The 23,120-nt window shown below is 47.8% G+C and overlaps 1 protein-coding gene across 1 annotated transcript; it reads left to right on the plus strand.

The window, feature by feature from the left end:
- The first annotated feature begins 338 nt into the window (after positions 1-338).
- On the plus strand, positions 339-15,134 carry CILP (cartilage intermediate layer protein). Its single transcript, XM_066276129.1, has 9 exons — positions 339-496; positions 1,985-2,155; positions 4,463-4,555; positions 5,169-5,438; positions 6,642-6,821; positions 7,219-7,533; positions 8,744-8,852; positions 9,500-9,657; positions 12,063-15,134. Exons 2-9 carry the CDS (start codon positions 2,068-2,070, stop codon positions 14,444-14,446), a joined length of 3,597 nt encoding a protein of 1,198 aa, XP_066132226.1. The 5' UTR covers positions 339-496; positions 1,985-2,067; the 3' UTR covers positions 14,447-15,134.
- Positions 15,135-23,120: the final 7,986 nt, after the last annotated feature.

Genomic DNA, 23,120 nt, shown 5'->3' on the forward strand with positions numbered 1-23,120 from the left:
GGAGTATGTGATAAAATCAACAAAGTCCTTTCTCTGCATGAGCAGGCCATGGCCAGGGGAATGTGGGGATCAGCAAGCAAAGCTTAGGCAAGAGCGCACCACCCCCTGAGCCGTGAAAGCCTGCCCAGATATACAATTCCCCTTGGCCCCTTCCCAGGGCTGCTCCCAGTGCCCACCCCAGCTCCCCACCCACCTCTCTGTTCTGGCCTCTGGAACCTCAGGCCTCTCTGTTCACTTGGCCCATCACCAGGCCCTGCGGCATCTTCCCCTAAGGATCTGGAAGTGAAATCCCAGCCTCTGGGAGCTGCCTGGGATGTGGGGAGGGGAGAGAGAGGCTGAGCTTCCTCATGCTCAGATCTGGTTTCGCGGCCGGCCGCTTCCCGTGGCGCACTGCCACAGGCTGAGCCACCAGCTGTGCTATATAAGGCCCAGAGGCTGGACCGCTGGAGAGACGAAGACTTGGACCCCCCAGCTGAGGAGTCCGGCTCAGGACACGGTGAGCTCCACTCCCATTCTCCTCGCCTCATCCCTGCATCCCACTGCCCAGCTCAGCCATTCCTGCCCTCCCCTGACCAATCTGAGCTTCCCCACAGGAGAACCCCTTTCTGCTTTGGAATTCTCTCTTTCCCCCCATTGACCCAAAGTCCTCTCCTTCCCCCATCTTAGATCAGGGGCCCTCAAACGACCCCAGTCAGGATGTCTGTACCTCTGAGCACCCTGCTTCTTCCCTGCGGTCAGCCAGCCTGCTGTGTGTGAGAGTTCTGAGGAGCTTGGGACGGGGAGCCTACCCCGCAGAGCATATGCTGAGGAAACTTCTGTGGGCTGCCAGATGGGAAATGGTTTTTCCACAAGGTGCCTCAAGCCACCTTGGCCTCCCGGGCAGTCCGCAGCGGCCTCAGACTGAATGCCGTGCAGGCCCACAGAGCACTCCGCTCCCTGCTCGGAGCCGGAGCTTGGGGTAAGACACACAATAGCTGGAGACCTTAGGAATGCCCGTGCCTCTGTTCCTGGGCTGAGGAACAGCTGGTGGTGGGGAGAACAGGCTTAGAGCTAGATGGTCTGTGATGTAGGATTGGTCTGCTCTTGCCCTGGAAGTACAGCTAAGTACTATCGAATCTTTTATTCTAGAAAGAAGGACTCAACCCCCTTTTACCATACCCTGACTTTGGAGGTAGGAGGGAACCACTTTTAAATCTCTAAAAACTGGTCAGATTCTGGGTTGACCAGAGCTCTGGAGAGAGAGAGAGAGAGAGAGAGAGAGAGAGAAATGAACAGGAGCCTGGGCCACGCCCCACAGGCCCTTGTCCTTATTGCTGCTTTCCTCTTCCTGCTCCTGCAACCTCTAACTCATAGACAGAAGTTATTAGGGAGCCCTGGACTGTCACAATACAGCCCCCCTGCTCCTCTTCAGTGGGCTCCTGGCTGTGTAACTCCCAGCCAGACCCCAAACAAACAAGCCAGAAATGTGTTCCAGCTGCAGCCCGTGCACATCTGGGAATGTGTTCATGGAGGTGGTATGTCTAAAGCATCCGTGCTCTCCTGCTAGCCTGCCCTGTGAGAGGCCATTGTAGTTGGGGCTGGGGCTTCACGGCCTTGATATGTAGCCCCTTTGTGCAAGAGTATGAGCCCTACCAAAGGGTATCAAAACATGCCCCCACACCCAGGTCTTAGAAGTAATTAATGAGTCAACCAGAGGTTGCTGGAAATGAGCTGGGCCCCTCCTCATTGGCAAGGAACATACTTTCTCTCCCTTGTGCCCCATTTCGATGTGGGGCCCTCATGCCTGGCCCCAGGGTGTGAATCCAGGTCCGCCTCATCTGAACTCAGATTCTGAGTTTCTGCACCTCCCCAGCTGCCTGCGTTTGCAACTTTGGCAGTTGTTGCCTTCCATAGACTTCATTCTATCCACCGTTCCACCCTTGATAGGTCAAGAAATAATTCTGACTGAAAAATGTAAAACCTGACAAGCTTTGTTTTTTTGCAGGTTATTGGATCCGAGAAGCTTCCTAGGGGACCACGTTCCAGGGACGACCTGACTCTGTGAAGCACCCTCACCCATCTTCTGTCATGTTCCCCACAGGGTCTGGGGGAAAGATGATGGGGACCAAGGCCTGGATGTTCTTCTTCCTGGTCGTGGAGGTCACCTCTGTATTGGGTACAGGCTAAGTATCTGCTGTCCTCCAAATCCCCGACTTGACATAGTAGAGTCCTGTCTGGTTTGGGACTCAACTATGCATCTGCCTTAAGACCTGAGGCTGGTTTAGAGATTTATTCAGAATTTATGCCCTGCTTGGTTCTCCAAGGGATGTGAGATAGTTCCCAATATTAAAACTCACAGAACAGAATCTTTTAAATGAGAAGAAGAATGAGCTGTCATGGAGAGGGAGGAAAAAGGATAAGAGGGCTACCAGCCCTGAGTGATAAATTTAGGTCTGAGCTTCCTGGCAACCAAAGCAAAAGGAAATCGCAAGGGATCACTGAGTTCTCAGAAGCAGGTTTGGGGTTCAATCTGGTTTTGGTTTCATAAAAATTATTTTGGCTTAAAGCTCAATTTTATTTAAACCCTGCAGCCAAATTTCAGACACTAGAACCCCTTACTGTTCCCTTGTCCTCTGACCCCATCCTCTGGTGACACTGAGTTCTTGAAGGAATAGGTGGAGAGGATTTGCTTAATGGACAGTCCTAGGCTTCTAGGTGTCAGAGCTCCCGGCTCTATCCTCTATACCAGTGGCTCTCAACTTTTCTAATGCCGTGACCTCGCAATACAGTTCCTCATGTTGTGGTGACCCCAAACCAAAAAATAATTTAGGTGGCTACTTCATAACTGTAATTTTGCTACAGTTATGATTCGGAATGTAAACCTGATATGCATTATGTATTTTCCGATGGCTTTAGGCGACCCCATCGGGGTCGCAACCCACAGGTTGAGAACCGCTGCTCTATACCCTCTTGTATCTTCCCTTTCTCTCCTGATTTCTTTTTTTTTTTTAAAGATTTTATTTATTTATTATAGAGAGGGGAGAGAGAGAGAGAGAGAGAGAAGGGGGGAGGAGCAGAAAGCATCAACTCCCATATGTGCCTTGACCAGGCAAGCCCAGGGTTTTGAACAGGCAACCTCAGCATTTCCAGGTTGACACTTTATCCACTGCACCACCACAGGTCAGGCTGTCTCCTGATTTCTAACCAAATACTTAGGTAAAGAAAAAGAAGCTCAAACCCCTCTTTTAAAACCGCATGCCCTACAGGTTTTGTGATCGCAGATGCAGGAACAAAGGCCGGCTCAGAGTCTTGCCCAACCCTGTGTATGCCCATCTCCTGCCTTGCTCTGCTCACTCTGACAGCTGCTGCTTCTGCAGATGATTAAAATTCAACCATCTGAGGGCAAATCAGAGTCATCTGATTAAAAGAGCTCCTATCACCCCAATTAAATGGCATAGAGAATTCTGATTTGGCTCCTCACATGAGGGTTAATTGCTTTTCAAAGCTCTTGCAGACCTCTGCTCTACTTTCCCTTCCCATTCTGGAGCCCCAACCCAGCCTCAGGTGGGGTGGGGCTGGAAGCTGCTTTGTGTCCATCCTCAGGCAGTCCCTGCCACTCTAGGGTCAGAAAATTGAGGACTACTGCCCTAATTGGGCAAATAAGTCTTTTATAGGGAGGGTGGACTCCCAAAGCCAAACTTTGCCAATGGAAGGAAAATGGGCGTGTATCGTCTAGGCATTGAGCTAACAGGAGTTGCTAATGCTTATTCACAGCGAGCACTATGTACTAGGCATTATTTTAAGTGGATTTTGTGACTGAGCTGATCTAATCCCCACAATTCTCTGAGGCAGGAACTATTATTATCCTCAATTTATGATGAGAGAACAGGGGTCAGATGAGTTAAGTACCGAGCCCAAGGTCGCACAGTGTTAAGTGGCAAAGCATGCTCTCAATCTTCATATACTTTAGAGACATTCCCTTGTGTTACTTCATAGACATCTTGTGCCAAACAGGTCACCCTGGGAGGTGGAAATTAATATCTCCATCTTATAGATTGGGAAAATAAGGTTTTGTTCTGGTAAGGACAGGCCCAGGCCCTAATGTCGGAGCTCCCGCCCACTGGCTGCTACACACCATCCAAAGATCTATTTCTAGAACAAGAGCAAAAAGAGAATGACCATTTGTTAAGTATGCTCTACATTCTAGCTCACTTTATGCTCATTATCACCCTGAATATGCCCAGGGCTCTACGATGTAGTGATTATAATGCGGTCTTATTTTATGGGGAAACAGATTTAGAGGAATTAAGCTTTTATGAGGTTGCACAGCCAGTAAGTGGCAGAATGGGGATTTGAACACATGTTCTGTGCTTATGTTCCATCTACCACATCACACCGCTTCCCTGCATCTGGAGAGGCTAGTAGCAGGGCCCAGCAGGGTGTCTAACAATTCTGGCCTCTCACTTCTCCTCCTGTCCCTCAGGGAGGCAAATGATGCTGACCCAGTCTGTAAGAAGAGTCCAACCTGGAAAGAGGACCCTCAGCAACTTTGCCAAGCCTGAGGATCCTCTGGAGAGTGAGTTGTGGCTGGAACTAGGAGTGGTCACAAAGGGTGTGTTTATTGAGCTTGGACTCGATGTCAGGGTTGCATAGAAACCCACTTTTACAAGGCATTTGGCCTACATCTTTATCCAGGCAGAGGGACCTAATCCAGAATCATGAAGCTGCCTGATATATTTCAGGAATGCGGTAGGGTTAGCTGGGGCCACAGCATAGGCAGGTGGGGAGAAAAAGGGGAGATGAGGGTAGAGAGATAGCAGGGGCCAGCACATAGCAAATGTAGTTCTGGCCAAGGGAGTTAAAGCTGCGAGTGTGTGGTCAAGCCATATATAGAGAGCTCACCCTGACTGTTGTGTCGGGAGGGGTGGGGATGGGGTGGGGTCAGGGGGAATCTTGAGAGAGAGACTGAGGGCTTTAATGGAGCCCCGGGCGAGGGGAGGGGTGCAGAAGGGCAGGAGACTGAAGAGATACTGGAGAGACAAATCCTATGGGTCCTGAGACCTATGAAGGGGGTTGGGTGAAAGCACGATGATACAGGGCTGACTCCCAGGGGTTGAGCAGGAAAAGGGAATGGAGCTCACCTGGGGCTCCAGGGTCCGGCTCCTGCCTCACCTGGCTCCATCTCTCAGGTCTGGGCGAGTGGACAACGTGGTTCAACATTGATCACCCAGGCGGGCAGGGTGACTTCGAGCGGCTGGATGCGATTCACTTCTACTATGGGGACCGTGTGTGTGCTCGGCCCCTGCGGCTGGAGGCTCGGACCACTGACTGGATACCTGCAGGCAGCACTGGCCAGGTGGTCCATGGCAGTCCTCACGAGGGCTTCTGGTGCCTCAACAGGGAGCAGCGGCCCGGCCAGAACTGCTCCAATTACACTGTGCGCTTCCTCTGCCGGCCAGGTGAGCCTGAACGGCCCCCACCCCCTACCTGCTCTGGCCATGGGAACTCTGGATATCACACATACACATGCTGTGGCTCCCTACTAATAACCTACTAGTGTCGTGATAGCCATCATCTTCCCAACAGTGTTCTGTGTTTCTGGGTGCTCTTCATCCAGTCCACTTCTCTGGGTGCGTGTGGCATGGTGGCGAAAGCCACAGGCTTGGAAGCTGGCTGCTTGGTCCCAACCCCACGCCTGCCAGCTGAACTGTATTCCTTAGGCACGTTTTCTGAAGCTCTCTGAGCTTCAGGTTTCTCACATGTACAACAGGGGTTATATTAGTAAATCTTCAGAGGTTTTTTTTTTTTATAATGATTAAATATGGTAATGATTACAGAGTGCTTAACCCAGGGGAATGTTCACTGAGTGTTAGTTTCTATTTAGTGCCTATGTGCCAGACACTGTGCTAGTTATCTACATCACTCAGACTTTACAACTGACCTGTGAGGAATCTCTAGTTGACAAGTTACTCCACGTTCAGAAAGGTTGGATAACTGCATGATTACACAGCTGTAGGTGGAAAGCTGGGGTTTGAACCCTTGTCTGTGTTTGCAGAGTCCAAAAGTTTGTGCTCTTTACACACATCCTTCCCCCCCCACTGGGTAATACAGAGCCAGCTGCAGGCCTGCCCACTGTGATGGGCATCCTCCCCTCCTGGGGTTCTGCCAGTGCACATAGCCTGACCCTGCAGGCCAGGGTGGCCGTGGCGGTCACCTGGAGTGGGAGGGCAGGCTGTGCACGGTTCCCGGGCAAGGTCTGAGGTCCTGACTCTTATACACAGGCCTCAGACCAGAGGAGGGTGATGTCTGAATCACTGAAGTCCCAGGCCCTGGTGGCTGTTTCCACACTGGTGGAGAGAGAAGATGGTGCTGGCCCTGCACAGCCTGTGACAGCATATCAAAGTCCCAGTGCTTAGCCAACAAGTCCCTCTCAGGGCCACCTCTAGTCCATATGGTGTCTTTGTGTAAGTTAGAGACACATCTTCCTCAAGACTCTTAACTTCCATCTGTTGGAAAGATCATTGCAGTAAATATGAATATCAGTGACATCTATAATGTAAATAGAAGCCCTGCTCTCAGAGAAAAACCAGGTTTAGGGTCAGCTTTCCTGACAGAGGCCCCTCAGGAGGGAAGTCTGACTGTCTGCTGACCCTGCTTTGCAGGATCCCTGCGCAGAGACACAGACCGCATCTGGAGCTCATGGTCTCCGTGGAGCAAGTGTTCTGCTGCCTGTGGTCACACTGGGGTCCAGACCCGAACACGCACCTGCTTGGTGGAGACAATGTCACTGTGCAGTGAGGCCACTGAGGAGGGTCGGCTTTGCATGGGCCAAGCCTGTACAGGTACTACTCTTTCTCCTGCTACTGGGCAGGGTGTGGGGCAGAGGCTGAAGCTGCCTAGAATAGGTTAGAGGGTCATACTGAGATGGAGCCATTCATTCATTTACCAAGTATTAACTGAACATCTATTATGTACTCTGATGGGGGGATATAGGGGATTATGCGGAAGCACAGAACTGGGTTCATTATCATAGCTTAGGGGAATCAAAGAGGACTTCCTAGAGGAGGTGTTCTGAGCTAAGTCCTGAAAGATGGGTAGGAATTAGTCATGCAGGCTAATAAGGAAGGGTAACAAAGTCCTAAGTAAGAGAGAAGCACATGTGAGTCCACAGGCTGAGCTGTGGCTGAAGGAAGGCCAGAATCCATATAAGCCCTCCTGATGTGGCCTCTTCTTCCACAGCCTGTGACCTGATCTGCCCCATGGGCCAGGTGAATGCTGACTGTGATGCCTGCATGTGCCAGGACTTTGTGCTGCATGGGGCTGTCACCCTCCCTGGAGGTGCCCCAGCCTCAGGGGCCACTGTCTACCTGCTGACCAAGACGCTTAAGCCACTGACCCGGACAGACAAAAATGGGAGATTCCGAGTCCCTGGCTTATGCCCAGATGGCAGAAGCACTCTGAAGATTACAAAGCCCAAGTTTGTTCCCATCAAGTTCACAATGCCCAAGACCAGCCTGAAGTCAGCCACCATCAATGAAGAGTTCGTGAGGGCAGGTATTTGAGTTCTTTAGGGTAGGGCTGGATTTTTAAATAAAGGGTTTCCCAGTTTGCTCAGAGTAAAACTCAAAATCCTTACCATGACCCACAAGGCCCAATATTATCTTGCCTTCCTCCCTACCCCTACCCCCGCCATTACTTCTCTGCTCTTCCATTATCCTCCCATCTGCCCCTACTGTGTCACTCTACTCTAACTACAATGTCCTATCTATTCTTTTTTTTTTTTTTTTTTTTTTTTTTTTTTTTTTTTGCATTTTTCTGAAGCTGGAAACGGGGAGAGACAGTCAGACAGACTCCCGCATGCGCCCGACCGGGATGCACCCGGCACGCCCAACAGGGGGCGACGCTCTGCCCACCAGGGGGCGATGCTCTGCCCCTTCGGGGCGCCGCTCCGCCTCGACCAGAGCCACTCTAGCGCCTGGGGCAGAGGCCAAGGAGCCATCCCCAGCGCCCGGGCCATCCTTGCTCCGATGGAGCCTTGGCTGCAGGAGGGGAAGAGAGAGACAGAGAGGAAGGAGGTGGGGGGGTGGAGAAGCAAATGGGTGCTTCTCCTATGTGCCCTGGCCGGGAATTGAACCCGGGTCCCCCGCATGCCAGGCCGACGCTCTACCGCTGAGCCAACCAGCCAGGGCCCCTATCTATTCTTCAAACACACAGGCACACCCTTGACTTGGGGCCTTTGCATTTGCTATATACTCTGCTTGGAATGTTCTTTGCCCAAATATTGGCATGGCTTGCTCTCTCAAATGAGTTCTTCCCTGGGCCACCTTATCTAAAATAGTCATTACAACACTGTGTGAGGTGTGGAGGTCAGAAAGAGGGAGGCTGGGGGTATTCAGAAGTTGTACAGAATGGTCAGAAAATTCTGCTGGAGGCAGCAGAATAGCAATATTGCACTATTTAAAACAGCCAGCCCTATCCCAAAGGCAGTGCTTGGGAATCGTGGCTGGCGCAAGATCCCTTTGGTTCTCCGTTGCCTCATCTACATGGTGCCCGAGATGCCATGGGAGCAGGTCCTAGGCTGAGGAGGTGGAAGGGGTGGACCCCATTCTGGATTAAAACCTTCAGAGAATGGCAAGTGGGGTGTGGGGTGGGGTGTATGTAAAGTCATACAATTTTAACATTTGTCAAAGAACCTGAGGGAGCAGGGCTCTGGAGAACCCGTCACAAAGGAAAACCAAACACCATTTCTCATCTTCTGTCCCAGAGACTCCATACATTGTAAAGAACCCCGAGACAAAAGCCCGAAGAGCCGGACAGAGTGTGGCCCTGTGCTGCAAGGCCACAGGGAAGCCCAGTCCAGACAAGTACTTCTGGTGAGTAGTCTGCCAGCTACCCGGCCGGATTCTCCTCTGGGCAACCGGAGCTTTCTTGCACTCGGTCTGGTCTTATTAATTATAACACTAACTGAACTTTACTAATCATAACGTAACAGAACAAAGTTACAAGTTGGGCCCTGGTGCGGAGCCTGGAAGTTGGCACTTATATGTGAGGGCCAGCAGGGTTGAGGCCACCCAGACAACCAGCAAGCCCTGTTGCGCTATTCTCGAAGCTGGGGTCCCCACCAAGCAGCTCTGGTCTCTGGACCCTGACTTGCATGTCTTTAGGACAGTGGAGGTTCTTCAACCCTGCTTCCCCAACAAAGGCAAACAAGGTCGGAATGGCTATGAGTCCTTTACCCTTCACAAATATTTTATAGCCATTATCTTGTTTGACTCTTCCAACAATTCTGTGATGTCAAGCTAGGAATCACTGCCCTCATTTTATTGATCAGGAATTGAAGCTCAGAGAGGTAAGATGATCTGTCCAAGGATCCATAGCCAGTGAGTGTTGGGGCTGAGACTCAGTCAAGTCCCCTGACTCCCTGGCCAGGCACTGCTCTAGGGTGGACGGCGTGAAAGGTGGCGTAGGCATCTGCCACCTGGCACTGCCCCCTCAGGCCGCACCCCCTCATCCCTCGCAGGTACCACAACAACACGCTGCTGGACCCCTCCCTCTACATGCACGAGAGCAAGCTGATGCTGAAGAACCTGCAGCGGGACCAGACCGGGGAGTACTTCTGCAAGGCCCAGAGTGACGCTGGGGCTGTCAAGTCCCAAGTCGCCCAGCTCACTGTCATCGGTAAGCCTGTCAGGGTTCCTGGGGAGCCCCCTACTGCAGGACCGGGGAGCACCCAGTGGGCATAACTGGGCAGTAAAAAACTCTAGCGTTTCTGTGCTGTGTACAGTGCTGTGCCCTCTGGGACACGAAGATGTCACAGACCACAGTCCTACTCTCACAGAGTTGCCTGCCACCCTAGGAGAGGCAAAGAATCGTAAATAAGTGACAAGTGAAGATAGGGAAATGCAGCTGAAACAGGAGATAAGAGGCCGTGGACTCTACAGATGAGAGACAGAGACCTTCCAGATAGGACTGACCATGGTGGCTGCTTGAGGGCGCAGTGTTTCAGCTGGGGCTTAAATAGTGGTTCTTAGCTTTGCCTGCCCAGTGGGATCACCTGCTTGGTTTAAAAAACAAACAAGCAAGCCTGACCTGTGGTGGCGCAGTGGATAAAGTGTCCACCTGGAACACTGAGGTCACCGGTTCGAAACCCTGGGTTTGCCTGGTCAAGGCACATATGGGAGTAGATGCTTCCTGCCCCTCCTTCTCTCTCTCTCTCTCTCTCTCTCTCTTCTCTTTAAAATAAATAAATAAATTTCAAAAATCTAAAATGAAAACAAACAAACAAAACCAAAACTGACGCCTTAGTTGTACCCCCAGGGAGTCTGATTTCCTTGACTTGGGAGGTAGCCTGGGTACGCACAGTTTAAAGCTTTCCCAAGTGCCAAAGTTGTAAACACTTGGCCTTAAAGAATGGCCAGAGAATGTGTGGATGGAGGTGGGGGAGTTCCAGATCGAGGGGCCCAGTGTGAGCAAAGGCACAGGAGTGGAAAACTGAGGGGGCTTTACAGGAAAGGGGGACTGATTAGAGCTGGCTTCCAAGAGTGAGCTCGAGCCGGAAAAGACTTGAGGCCAAATCCAATCAGGAACCTGTACTTGGAAAGTGAGGGAGGAGGAGGAGAGCTTAGTAATTGGCCTAAACAAAACCAAACAAAAGGCAGAGGAAGAGAAAATTTATTAGAAGGATTCTAGAATATTTTACAGACTCCAAGAAAGTTGAGCAACAGACCTCAAGACACGGGACATTTGGACCTTGGCAAGAGTAGAGCCCAGTCAGCCATGGTTCCCGACCCATGATACCAGTGCTCCCCATCTGTCACAGTTATATCTAATACTCTACAATTGTAACATTTCAGAAGTAAAAAAATATTTTTCTATTCTGGTTAAAGTTATAGATAATTAGTTAACTACATATAATTGCCATGTAGACCTGCATACAGCCCAAACTGTACCATGAAGGAGAAATAAAAAAGAAAATAATTTTAGTACAGAATAGTTTATATTTCAATATGTAAAGGCTTTAGCATAATTACACAAGAATGCCAGCAAGAGGTCAGACACCTGCACTTGAATCCAGTCATTGTGAACATGACAGCTGCAGATACTGATGGATACAGGGATATCTTTTGGTGGTTCACCATTCTTGGGTAAGGTTGTAGGTACATGATTTTTCTGAGACAAGGAATGATTCTTGGAATTTTTCTAGGATAAGCAAAGTACAATCTTAGCTTGATTTTTATGGTAGTTGCATTAAAAAAAATTCAATGTATGGTTAAACCATGTAAAAAGAATTCTAGGCTCTGATCTTTTTATTTATTTATTTATTTTTTCTGAAGCTGGAAACGGGGAGAGACAGTCAGACAGACTCCCGCATGCGCCTGACCGGGATCCACCCGGCACGCCCACCAGGGGCAACGCTCTGCCCACCAGGGGGCGATGCTCTGCCCCTCCGGGGTGTCGCTCTGCCGCGACCAGAGCCACTCTAGCGCCTGGGGCAGAGGCCAAGGAGCCATCCCCAGCGCCCGGGCCATCTTTGCTCCAATGGAGCCTTGGCTGCGGGAGGGGAAGAGAGAGACAGAGAGGAAAGAGGGGGGTGGGGTGGGGGTGGAGAAGCAAATGGGCGTTTCTCCTATGTGCCCTGGCCGGGCATCGAACCCGGGTCCCCCGCACGCCAGGCCGACGCTGTACCGCTGAGCCAACCGGCCAGGGCCTCTAGGCTCTGATCATTTTAAACAGGTTTCTCCCCCTGAATGTCTAGTGGGATATGTAAAAGAACAGCAATTCCACCACCCACTATGTGCCAGTAGCTGTCCCAGTTTGGGTGGTAACTCAATACACCCTTCCAGAGTTTCAGAACACCTCCAATGAGAGTCATTACTTCAGTGGTCTCAGCAATCAACTCCATTTCTCCATGCATAAAATGGGGTTAGCAGCTGCTGTTCCATCTTCCTCAGAATTTGGTGAGAATCAGGATCATGGATATGCAAGTACTTTGAAAATTATACAGCACTGCAGAGGTGAGGTTAATGTACCCTTTGTGTAGGACGTGAACTTACATTTAATCGCTATATCATTTCCTTCCACAGCCCTTGATGAGACTCCTTGCAACCCAACCCCTGAGAGCTACCTTATTCGGTTGCCCCATGATTGCTTCCAGAATGCTACCAACTCCTTCTACTATGATGTGGGCCGCTGCCCTGTCAAGACTTGTGCAGGGCAGCAGGATAATGGGATCAGGTGCCGGGATGCTGTGGAGTACTGTTGTGGCATCTCCAAAATGGAGGAGAGGGAGATCCAGTGCAGTGGGTACACGCTGCCCACCAAGGTGGCCAAGGAGTGTAACTGCCAGAGGTGCACAGAGACACGGAGTATTGTGCGGGGCCGTGTCAGCGCTGCTGACAACGGGGAACCTATGCGCTTTGGCCATGTGTACATGGGGAACACCCGCGTGAGCATGACTGGCTACAAGGGCACTTTCACCCTCCACATTCCCCAGGACACTGAGAGGCTGGTGCTCACATTTGTGGACAGGCTGCAGAAGTTCGTCAACACCACCAAAGTGCTGCCCTTCAATAAGAAGGGGAGTGCCGTCTTTCATGAGATCAAAATGCTTCGACGGAAGGAGCCCATCACCTTGGAGGCCATGGACACTAACATTATCCCTTTGGGGGAGGTGGATGGTGAAGACCCTGTGGCTGAGCTAGAGATCCCATACAAGAGTTTCTACAAGCCAAACGGGGAGCCCTACACAGGAAAAGTAAAGGCTAGTGTGACCTTCCTGGATCCCCGCAATATTTCCACAGCCTCAGCTGCCCAGAGTGACCTGAACTTTATCAATGATGAAGGAGACACCTTCCCTCTTCGGACATATGGCATGTTCTCTGTGGACTTCAGAGATGAGGCAACCTCCGAGTCACTTCATGTTGGCAAGGTGAAGGTTCATCTTGACTCGACCCAAGTCAAGATGCCAGAGCATGTGCCCACTATGAAACTCTGGTCTCTCAACCCAGACACGGGGCTGTGGGAGGAGGAAGGTGACTTCAAATTTGAAAGCCAAAGGCGGAACAAAAGAGAAGAGAGAACCTTCCTGGTGGGCAACATGGAGATCCGAGAGAGGAGGCTTTTTAACCTGGATGTCCCTGAAAGCAGGAGGTGCTTTATCAAAGTGAGAGCCTACAGGAGTGAGAGGTTCTTGCCCAGTGAACAGATCCAGGGGGTTGTGGTCTCTGTGATCAACCTGGAGCCCAGGACTGGCTTCTCATCCAACCCCAGGGCCTGGGGCCGCTTTGACAGTGTCATCACAGGCCCCAATGGGGCCTGTCTGCCTGCCTTCTGTGATGACCAGTCCCCTGATGCCTACTCTGCCTATGTCTTGGCAAGCCTGGGTGGGGAAGAACTGGAAGCAGTGGCATCTTCTCCTAAATTCAACCCAAATGCAATTGGTGTCCCTCAGCCCTACCTCAACAAACTCAAGTACCGTCGGACAGACCACGAGGACCCACGGGTTAAGAAGACAGCCTTCCAAATCAGCATGGCCAAGCCAAGGCCCAACTCAGCTGAGGAGAGCAATGGGCCCATTTATGCCTTTGAGAACCTCCGGGCATGCGAGGAGGCACCGCCCAGTGCGGCCCACTTCCGGTTCTATCAGATTGAGGGGGATCGGTATGACTACAACACTGTCCCCTTCAATGAGGATGACCCCATGAGCTGGACTGAAGACTACCTGACCTGGTGGCCCAAGCCAATGGAGTTCAGGGCCTGCTACATTAAGGTGAAGATTGTAGGGCCAATAGAGGTGAATGTGCGATCCCGAAACATGGGGGGCACCCACCGACAAACTGTGGGGAAGCTGTATGGGATCCGGGATGTGAAAAGTACACGGGACAGGGACCAGGCCAATGTCTCATCTGCTTGTGTGGAGTTCAAGTGCAGTGGGATGCTCTATGACCAGGATCGTGTGGACCGCACACTAGTGAAGATCATCCCCCAAGGCAGCTGCCACCGAGTCAGTGTAAATTCCATGCTGCATGAATATCTGGTCAACCACCTACCACTGGCAGTCAACAATGACACCAGTGAGTACACCATGCTGGCACCCCTGGATCCACTAGGCCATAACTATGGAATCTACACTGTCACTGACCAGGACCCTCGTGTGGCCAAGGAGATCGCACTTGGCCGGTGCTTTGATGGCACATCCGATGGCTCCTCCAGAATCATGAAGAGCAACGTGGGAGTGGCCCTCACCTTTAACTGCATAGAGAGGCAGGTGGGTCGCCAGAGTGCCTTCCAGTACCTCCAAAGCGCCCCGGTCCGGTCCCCTGCCTCCGGCACCGTCAGAGGAAGAGTGCCCTCCGGGAGGCAGCAGCGGGCAAGTAGAAGTGGCCAGCGCCGGCCTGGCCAGCGCAGGCTTGGAGGAGTGGCCTCTCTGAGATTGCCTGGGGTTGCTCAGCAGCCTCTGAACAACTGAGTTTTGTGGTTCTTCTCTTCTCCCCCCACCTCACGTGACAGCCATTGTGAGACTGAAGTACAAACTGTCACTCGGTTAATTTAAGCACATCTGTTCTGGTGCAATTGGCTTGTTTGTTTCTTCATGTCTTTACTTACTTTGTCCCGTGATACTGATTGGCATGTAGCCTCCCAAATGGCAAAATAAGGCCCCTTTGATCTGTTCTTTGAAAGAAATACCAGAAATTGGTCATTGGCAAACTCTGTGGCTTTGACTGTTTTTCGTATAGTACCTTCAATGGAAATACCCTTTCTTTTCTTTTTGCGTGGTTTGCCCACCTTTGTGATAATGATAATCTGAAATTGAAGATCAAATAATCAATATAAAGTATATTTCCTGGTCTTGCTTCATGGTACGTAAGTAAGGTCTTCATCACAGCTCAGATATAAATGATGGTGAAATAAAGGAATAAACTCCAATATTTTTACTTGAAATGTAAATAAGTTATTTCTTTGCGGAATCTGGGACTGTAGTGCACATTTAATGTTAAGCTATTGAATATAGGATAATCATAGTTCTCTACCAAGTCTGGAAAAAACATCTCGTGTCCATGACTGTACCAGGCTGCTAATGACATTAACATGTTTCCCTTTACATTTGCTTTTGTTCTTGCTAGAAGCCCAGTGCAGCCCAGAGCAGATGTCAATAAATGCACATTTTGTACTTGATTTTGAGACTGCTGTCCTGTCTTTTAACGATTAAAGCAAGTCAGCTGCTTGGGGAGACATAGGGGACTCTGGAAAGCAATCATAAGGTGGCGTGAGCCACTGCCCCCTCTAAGTGACAAGGCCGGGGAATTAGACACACACTCCACGATCAAGTTTGTTCTCATGGGTCATATTTTCCACTTCCAGGGAAGAGCAGAGATTCCTGGAGTTATGAACATGTTCTGGGCTCCTGAGCACAGCTAAACACGTCCCAATTTTTTTTCTTTCTTTCCAATACTGGGGAGCTTATACAATAGCTTGGCCCAGGGTCTGGCCAGCTGGCCAAGTGGTCTTTCAGCAACCCCCCACAGCCTGCTGCCTTCTCCAGCTGGGCTGGCTGACCTCATTCAGAAATGATGGGCTTTCTCTTTTTCTTTTATTCCCAGGCTATTCTATTCTAAATACACCCAGCTTTTCCAGACACCAGATTTCTACTGTGTAACAGCCTCTGTTCCTTGAGTAAAACAACTGTTCCAAATGAATAGGGTTTTGTTTTTAGAAAAGGTGTTTGGTTTAAAATAGTAAATCAGAGACTGGTGAATAGTGCCAGAGTGATTTTAGAGGCATCAACAGCCAGGGCAGGGGGGATGCACTGATTGCCCCTCTCCCAATCCCTCCAGAATCTGTCAGGAAGAGGCATGGGGATTGGCAGACATTTATTATCAGGGACAGAAAGCTTTCCTTGATCTCCTGGCTGACTCATTGCAGCTCCTTTGTCCACCTTTGCCCTGGACTGGATTTGTACTCTTGGATGCTGATCTGCCCAGCTCCCAGGAGTTTGGTTCATAATCAATTAGAAATTTCTCTGGCTGAGCACCCTTTCCCTATGACCTCTGAGAAAGTGAGCACATGCAGGGCTGGGGCCTAGTCGCCTTGTGATTGCTCTTTGACTCACTTCCAGACTAGGATCCCCAGGGAGCGGCTCTCACTGACTGCCCGGGGTGGGGTGTGACTGTCCCTGCTGAGAGTCAGTGATTAGCTATCTGCAGCACAGATGCCTTACTGCCTCAGGAGCCAATGCGTACTGCTTTCATCTGACCACCCAGTTCCCTTCCCACTCACTGAGAGGGGCACTGAAAAAGATGAACTCGCTGGGCTCCAGCCCCAGGCCCTTCCCTTTCTGTTCTACACTGAGGGTTGGAATAAATGGACTCCAGCAGGTGGCAACTGGTACCTGACTTTTTTCTTCACTCATCATTTATTGAGTGCCTACTCCATGCCAAGCTACATGTGTGCAAGTGGACAGAACTTTATTTTTTTTAATTAATTCTGTTTACATAGATTCTAGTAGAACTTTATAAGTATATAAAATAAGCCACACATAATGGCACTCCCACTTGGGGTGGTAGTCGGAGGAGAATTCTTGGAGAAGGTCTGATTTGTGGTTTCTAATTTGAGGTCTGAATTAGCTGAAGGCGTGGCTGTCAGGGCCAAGGAGCACAAGTGGAAACATCTTGGAGGCTGGGAGGGAATGGCATATACATCTCTTTCAGATAAAGAAACACTGTTGAGCTCATGACACCTAATTTCTAAGCATCTTACTCCCAAAGACAGATGTGCTGCCTTGCTAGCTGCATGAGTTTGGTCCAGTTGGTTTCCCTGGTCCTCATTTTCTTTACCTATAAATGAAGGAGTTGGTTGTACACCTAAAAACTAATATAATGTTATATCAATTATGTTCCAAGAGCTAGATATTTTTTAAATCATTATTAATAAAGGAGTTGGTCTAGATTAGAATCTAAACCATCTCTAAAGTCCTGCACATGGTTTTTAGTGAGGCTAAGAGCACAGCTCCCAGTATGCCTTTGCTTCACCAAACTGCTGATGATTCACCGGGTGTTTCCTTCCCCTGTGGAGACTCTGCACACTGGATGGACAAAACGTTCATTTCAGAGAAGCCCTGGGGTTTCGGTCTCAACCTGCTGTATGCTGGCTGAGCACCCAGTTACTGAGAGTGAACTGTATGAGGATGGACACCAGGTGGCAGGGAGGAAGGGCACAGACAGAAAGATGGAAGGGCCAGTCATGCTGCTTCTGCTCCTAACCTAGGAAGTTTTCCAGGCAGAATACTCTCTCTAGTTTGGAGAGCTCTGGGAGCTAGGGTGATAGAGGAAAATGTCAGGACAAGAACAGAGTTTTGAAAGATTGAGAAAACCTAGACAAGCCAAGTTGGAGGCAGTGCAGGGGTGAGTGGCACTTCCAGTACAGGGATTGGCTAGAGGCAAGGAGGAGAGGTGGGACTGTGCACTGGAAGGCTTTTGGTTACAAGTGACCTGGGTACTAGCAGACATGAGGAAGGATTGGAACCGGGAAGTGCAAAGCCGTCAGAATCCAGGCCATTACTCTCTCTGGTTTTGATTTTCTTATTTTCTCACACTCAGTGGTTTTTGTTCTCTGTCAATCTCTCAGTCCTGCTCTATATTTTCTGTTTCTCAGATTGAGTCTCTGACTCTGTTTCTCTCTCCTCTTTCTCGGTCTCTCTCTCTCTCTCTCTCTCTCTATTTCTCAGTCTCTTCTCTCTGCAGGAACCCTTCTCTTTGCAGATCAGTTTTCTCTATTCCCCTGGCTTCCTAGAAGAGGTGGCATTTCCTCAAGTCAAAGAAGAGCCCAGTCCTAAATCCAGATTTCTTGGAGAGAGAATCTAATTGGCTCAGTTTAAAAGCAGGCTCCACCTCTAGTCTAACTGACTGTGGCCATACTGGGGGTGGGCCATAAAGGGCAGCCCTATTAGCCAAGGTTGCTGAGGAGGTGGGGCAATTCTCATAGAAAGGGAATCCTGGTGAATTGGGGACACACCCCAAAAGGTCAATACTTCAGGGGACAGTGAGCAGATCATTGTGGGCTTGCTGGAAGTTCAGGGTTTTTCATTTTCAAATACCTGTATCAGGGGATTTTAAATATGTCAAATGAGATCTATTCTTTGAAATCTGAAGTCTTGCGTCAAGATTTAGTACGTGGTCAGTTTTTGCAGTTTCCATGTGTGGGGGTGGGGTGGTGGTGGGGAAAATTTATTCTGAATCATTGGGTACAGGTTTCCATATAAGACTATTAACTCACACTTGTTAATTGTTCAGTACAGGAAGGAGTGTGCTGAAATTGTCCACTAGGTGATGCACTTGCCATTTTCACGCTGTGATTCCTCATTTAGGCTTTATTTATTTTGAGGTTATTTTAATGGATGTCTATTATGTATCGAATTCTCATGTCTTCTTATATGTTGAATCTTTTATCGTTATACAGGGTGGGGCAAAAGTAGGTTTAGAGTTGTTTGTATGGAAAATACTAAAATAAACTGTTTTGTGTACTCACAACTATAAATTACCCCCCATATAATTAATGTTAATTGTTCCCATAATGCTTTTTTGACTTAAAGCCTATTTTGTATAATAATGTATCTCCCAACTTTCTTTTGGTATTTGCTCAGTATATCTTTTTCTTTAATTAAATTTTTTTTTTTTTTTTTATTGAAAGGCTAGGAGGCTGAGAGATAGACTTCTGCATGTGCCTAGACCAGGATCCACCTGGCGAGCCCCCTACAGGGTGGTCCTCTGCCCATCTGGGACTGCTGCTCCATTGATCAGCAATGGAGCTATTTTAGCACCTGAGGCAAGGCCAAGGAGCCATCCTCAGCACCTGGGACCAACTTGCTCAAACCATTCGAGCCATGGCTGCAAGAGGAGAAGAGAGAGAGAGAGAAGGGGAAGAGTGGAGAAGGAAATGGTTGCTTCTCCTGTATGCCCTGACCAGGAATTGAACCTGGGCCTTCCACATGCCGGGCCGGCGCTCTACCACTGAGCCAACTGGCCAGGGTCTTCAGTATATCTTCTTTTTTTTTTTTTTTTTTTTTTACAGAGGCAGAGATAGACAGGGACAGACAGACAGGAATGGAGAGAGATGAGAAGCATCAATCATTAGTTTTTCGTTGCACGTTGCGACTTCTTAGTTGTTCATTGATTGCTTTCTCATATGTGCCTTGACCGCAGGCCTTCAGCAGACCGAGTAACCCCTTGCTGGAGCCAGCGACCTTGGGTCCAAGCTGGTGAGCTTTTTGCTCAAGCCAGATGAGCCTGCGCTCAAGCTGGCGACCTCGGGTCTCCAACCTAGGTCCTTCCGCATCCTAGTCCGATGCTCTATCCACTGCGCCACCACCTGGTCAGGCAGTATATCTTTTTAAATCTTTTTACTTTTAACCTTATGTGTCTTGTTTGTGTTGTTAATTTATTTTGTTCCTTACAGTCCATATATGAGTGAAATCATATAGTACTTGTCTTTCACTTAACATAATACTCTCCACATCCATTCATGCAGTTACAAAGAGTAAGATTTCCTTCTTTTTTATGGTTGAGCAGTATTTCATTGTATAGATGTTCCCAGAGGCACATTAAGGTCAGCTGAGGCCCTGGGCACAGAAGAAACTATTGGGCTCCTTAAAAAAAAGAGACAGGGAAAATAAAAATATATGTTAACCATATTTTTAAATAAATAAAAAATATTATGTATTATTAATATTAAAATTGCACATATGAAACCAAACTTGGTGTCATTAGAAAAAAAGTGTGAAGTTGGGGTTTTGTGGGGCCCTTCAGAAGTTGGGGCCCAGGGTGCATGCCTAGTGTGCCCGCTGTTTAATCTGCCTTTGGATGTACCACAGATTTTTTTTTTCTTCAATTTATTTTTGTCCTCTTTTTCTTTTTTTCTTATTAAATTTAATGCAGTGACATTGATAAATCAGGGTACATATGTTGAGAGAAAACATCTCCAGATTATTTTGACAGTTGATTGTGCTGTATACCCCTCCCCCAAAGTCAAATTGTCTTCTGTCACCTTTTATCTGGTTTTCTTTGTGCCCCTCCCCTCCCCCCACCCCCCACCCCCATTGCCATCACATTCTTGTTCATGTCTCTGAGTCTCATTTTTATGTCCCATCTATGTATGGATTCATATAGTTTTTAGTTTTTTCTGATTCCCTTAATTCCCACCAGCAGTGCAGGAGGGTTCCCTTTTCTCCACATCCTCGCCAGCACTTATTCTGTGTTGTTTTGTTGATGAGCGCCATTCTGGCTGGTGTGAGGTGATATCTCATTGTGGTTTTAATTTGCATTTCTCTAATGATTAGTGATGTTGAGCATTTTTTCATCTGCCTATTGGCCATCTGTATGTCCTCTTTGGAGAAGTGTCTATTCATTTCTTTTTCCCATTTTTTGATTGGATTGTTTGTTTTCCTGGTGTTGAGATTTACAAGTTCTTTATAAATTTTGGTTATTAACCCCTTATCAGACGTATTGTCAAATATGTTCTCCCATTGTGTAGTTTGTCTTTTTATTCTGTTCTTATTGTCTTTAGCTGTGCAGACGCTTTTTAGTTTGATATAGTCCCATTTGTTTATCCTGTCTTTTATTTCACTTCCCCGTGGAGATAAATCAGCAAATATATTGCTCTGAGAGATGTCGGAGAGCTTACTGCCTATGTTTTCTTCTAAGATGCTTATGGTTTCACGGCCTACATTTAAGTCTTTTATCCATTTTGAGTTTATTTTTGTGAGTGGTGTAAGCTGGTGATCTACTTTCATTTTTTTGCAGGTAGCTGTCCAATTTTCCCAACACTATTTGTTAAAGAGGCTGTCTTTATTCCATTGTATTTCCTTACCTCCTTTGTCAAATATCAGTTGTCCATAGAGCTGTGGGTTTATTTCTGGGTTCTCTGTTCTGTTCCATTGATCAATATGCCTGTTCTTATGCCAGTACCAGGCTGTTTTGAGTACAATGGCCTTGTAGTATAACTTGATATCAGGAAGTGTGATACCTCCCACTTTATTCTTCTTTTTTAAGATTGCTGAGGCATTATGGCTGAATACTAGTTTATTTTATCTAATCTAACAATCTGCCTTTTAACCAGTGAGTCTAGTAAATACATATGGTGATTGGTTATATTTGGACTTGTTTTTAGCATCTTACCTGATGGTTTTTTTGGGGGGAAAATAACTTTTTTTTTTTTTTAATTTTTCAGTAGGGAGAAGCAGGGAGGCAGAAAGACTCTTGCATGTGCCTGACTGGATCCACCTGGCAAGCCCACTAGGGGGCGATACTCTGCCCATCTGGGGTGTTGCTCCATTGTAACCAGAGCCATTCTAGCACCTGAGGCAGAGGCCATGGAGCCATCCTGAGCACCCAGGTCAACTTTGCTTCAATGGAGCCTTGGCTACAGGAGGTGGAGAGAGAGAGAAAAAAAGAGGGGGAAGGGTGGAGAAGCAGATTGGCACTTCTCCTATGTGCCCTGGCTGGGAATTGAACCAAGGACATCCACATGCTGGGCCGAGGCTCTACCACTGTGCAAACAGGCCAGGGCTGAAATGACTTTTTTTTTTAATTTTTTAAATTGATTTTTAAAAATTAATTTATTTTTATTTATTTATTCATTTTAGAGAGGAGAGAGAGAGAGACAGAGAGAGAGAAGAGAGAGAGACAGAGGGGAGGAGCTGGAAGCATCAACTCCCATATGTGCCTTGACCAGGCAAGCCCAGGGTTTCGAACCGGCGACCTCAGCATTTCCAGGTCGACACTTTATCCATTGAGCCACCACAGGTCAGGCCTACTAAAATTGATTTTTGAGAGAGAGAAAGAGTGAGATATCAATTTCTTGTTCCACCTATTTATTCGCTCATTGGTTGATTCTTGTATGTGCCCTGATCCAGGATCGAATCTGCAACCTTGGTGTATCTAGACGACACTCTGGTCAACTGAGCTACCTGGCCTAGGTTTTAAATAATTTTTCTTTAATATTGTCAGCTTTAGGACTGAGTAATATTTTTTCTTTTTTTAAATTTCTATTTATTGATTTTAGTGAGAGAGGAAGAGAGAGAAAGAGAGAGACAGAAATAGGAACATCAATCTGTTACTGTATGTGCTCTGACTGGGAGTCAAAATGGTAACCTCTGTTCTTCTGGATGGTGCTCTAACCAACTGAGCAATGCAACAAAGTGAGTAATATTTTCCTTATACAAATTTTTCCTTATATTTATCTGGGAGTTTTACACTTTTTCTATTCTTTTAGTGTTTTCTCTTTAATTTTTTATTATACACACGGATTTTAACAAAATCAAACAAAGTTAAATTGTATCTTCACTTCTCAAACAATATTTTAAGGATTTTTGCCCCTCAAAACACACATTATTTTATACCATGTTTGTTTAGGTTTATTTATATGTTTATCACCTCAGACCTTGCTTTTAAGGTCATTTTTGTTTTTCCTGAAGTATAGCTTTTAGAAATTATTGTAGTAGAGGACTGTTTTTGGTAGAACTATCAGGTTTTTAAAAGTGGGATATAATTCACATGCCATAAAATTCACCATTTTAAAGTGTACAATTTAATAGCTCTTAGTATATTAACAAAGTTATAAAAACTACCATCACTTTCTATTTCCTGGACATTTTTACACTGGGAAGAAATCCCATACAGGGTAGCAGTCACTTCCTGTTCCTCCACTCCCAACCCCCAGCAACTATTTTGTCTTTATGGATTAGCCTATTCTTGACATTTCATATAAATGCAGTCAAACAATATGTAGTCTTTCATGCCTGGCTTCTTTCACTTAGCATGTTTTCAAGGTTTGTTTATATTGTAGCATGTATCAATATTCCACTACTTTTTTATGGTAGAATAATATTTCATTGTGTGGACATACCAAATTTTATCTATTAATCAGTTGAACATTTAAGTTGTGTCCACTTTCTGCCTGTTTTGAATAATGCTGGTATGAACATTCATGTACCTATTTTTTTTTTTTTCATTTTTTTCTAAAGCTGGAAACAGGGAGAGACAGTCAGACAGACTCCCGCATGCGCCCGACCGGGATTCACCCGGCACGCCCACCAGGGGCGACGCTCTGCCCACCAGGGGACGATGCTCTGCCCATCCTGGGCGTCGCCA

Source organism: Saccopteryx bilineata, chromosome 4 (assembly GCF_036850765.1).
Source record: "Saccopteryx bilineata isolate mSacBil1 chromosome 4, mSacBil1_pri_phased_curated, whole genome shotgun sequence".
NCBI lineage: Eukaryota > Metazoa > Chordata > Mammalia > Chiroptera > Emballonuridae > Saccopteryx > Saccopteryx bilineata.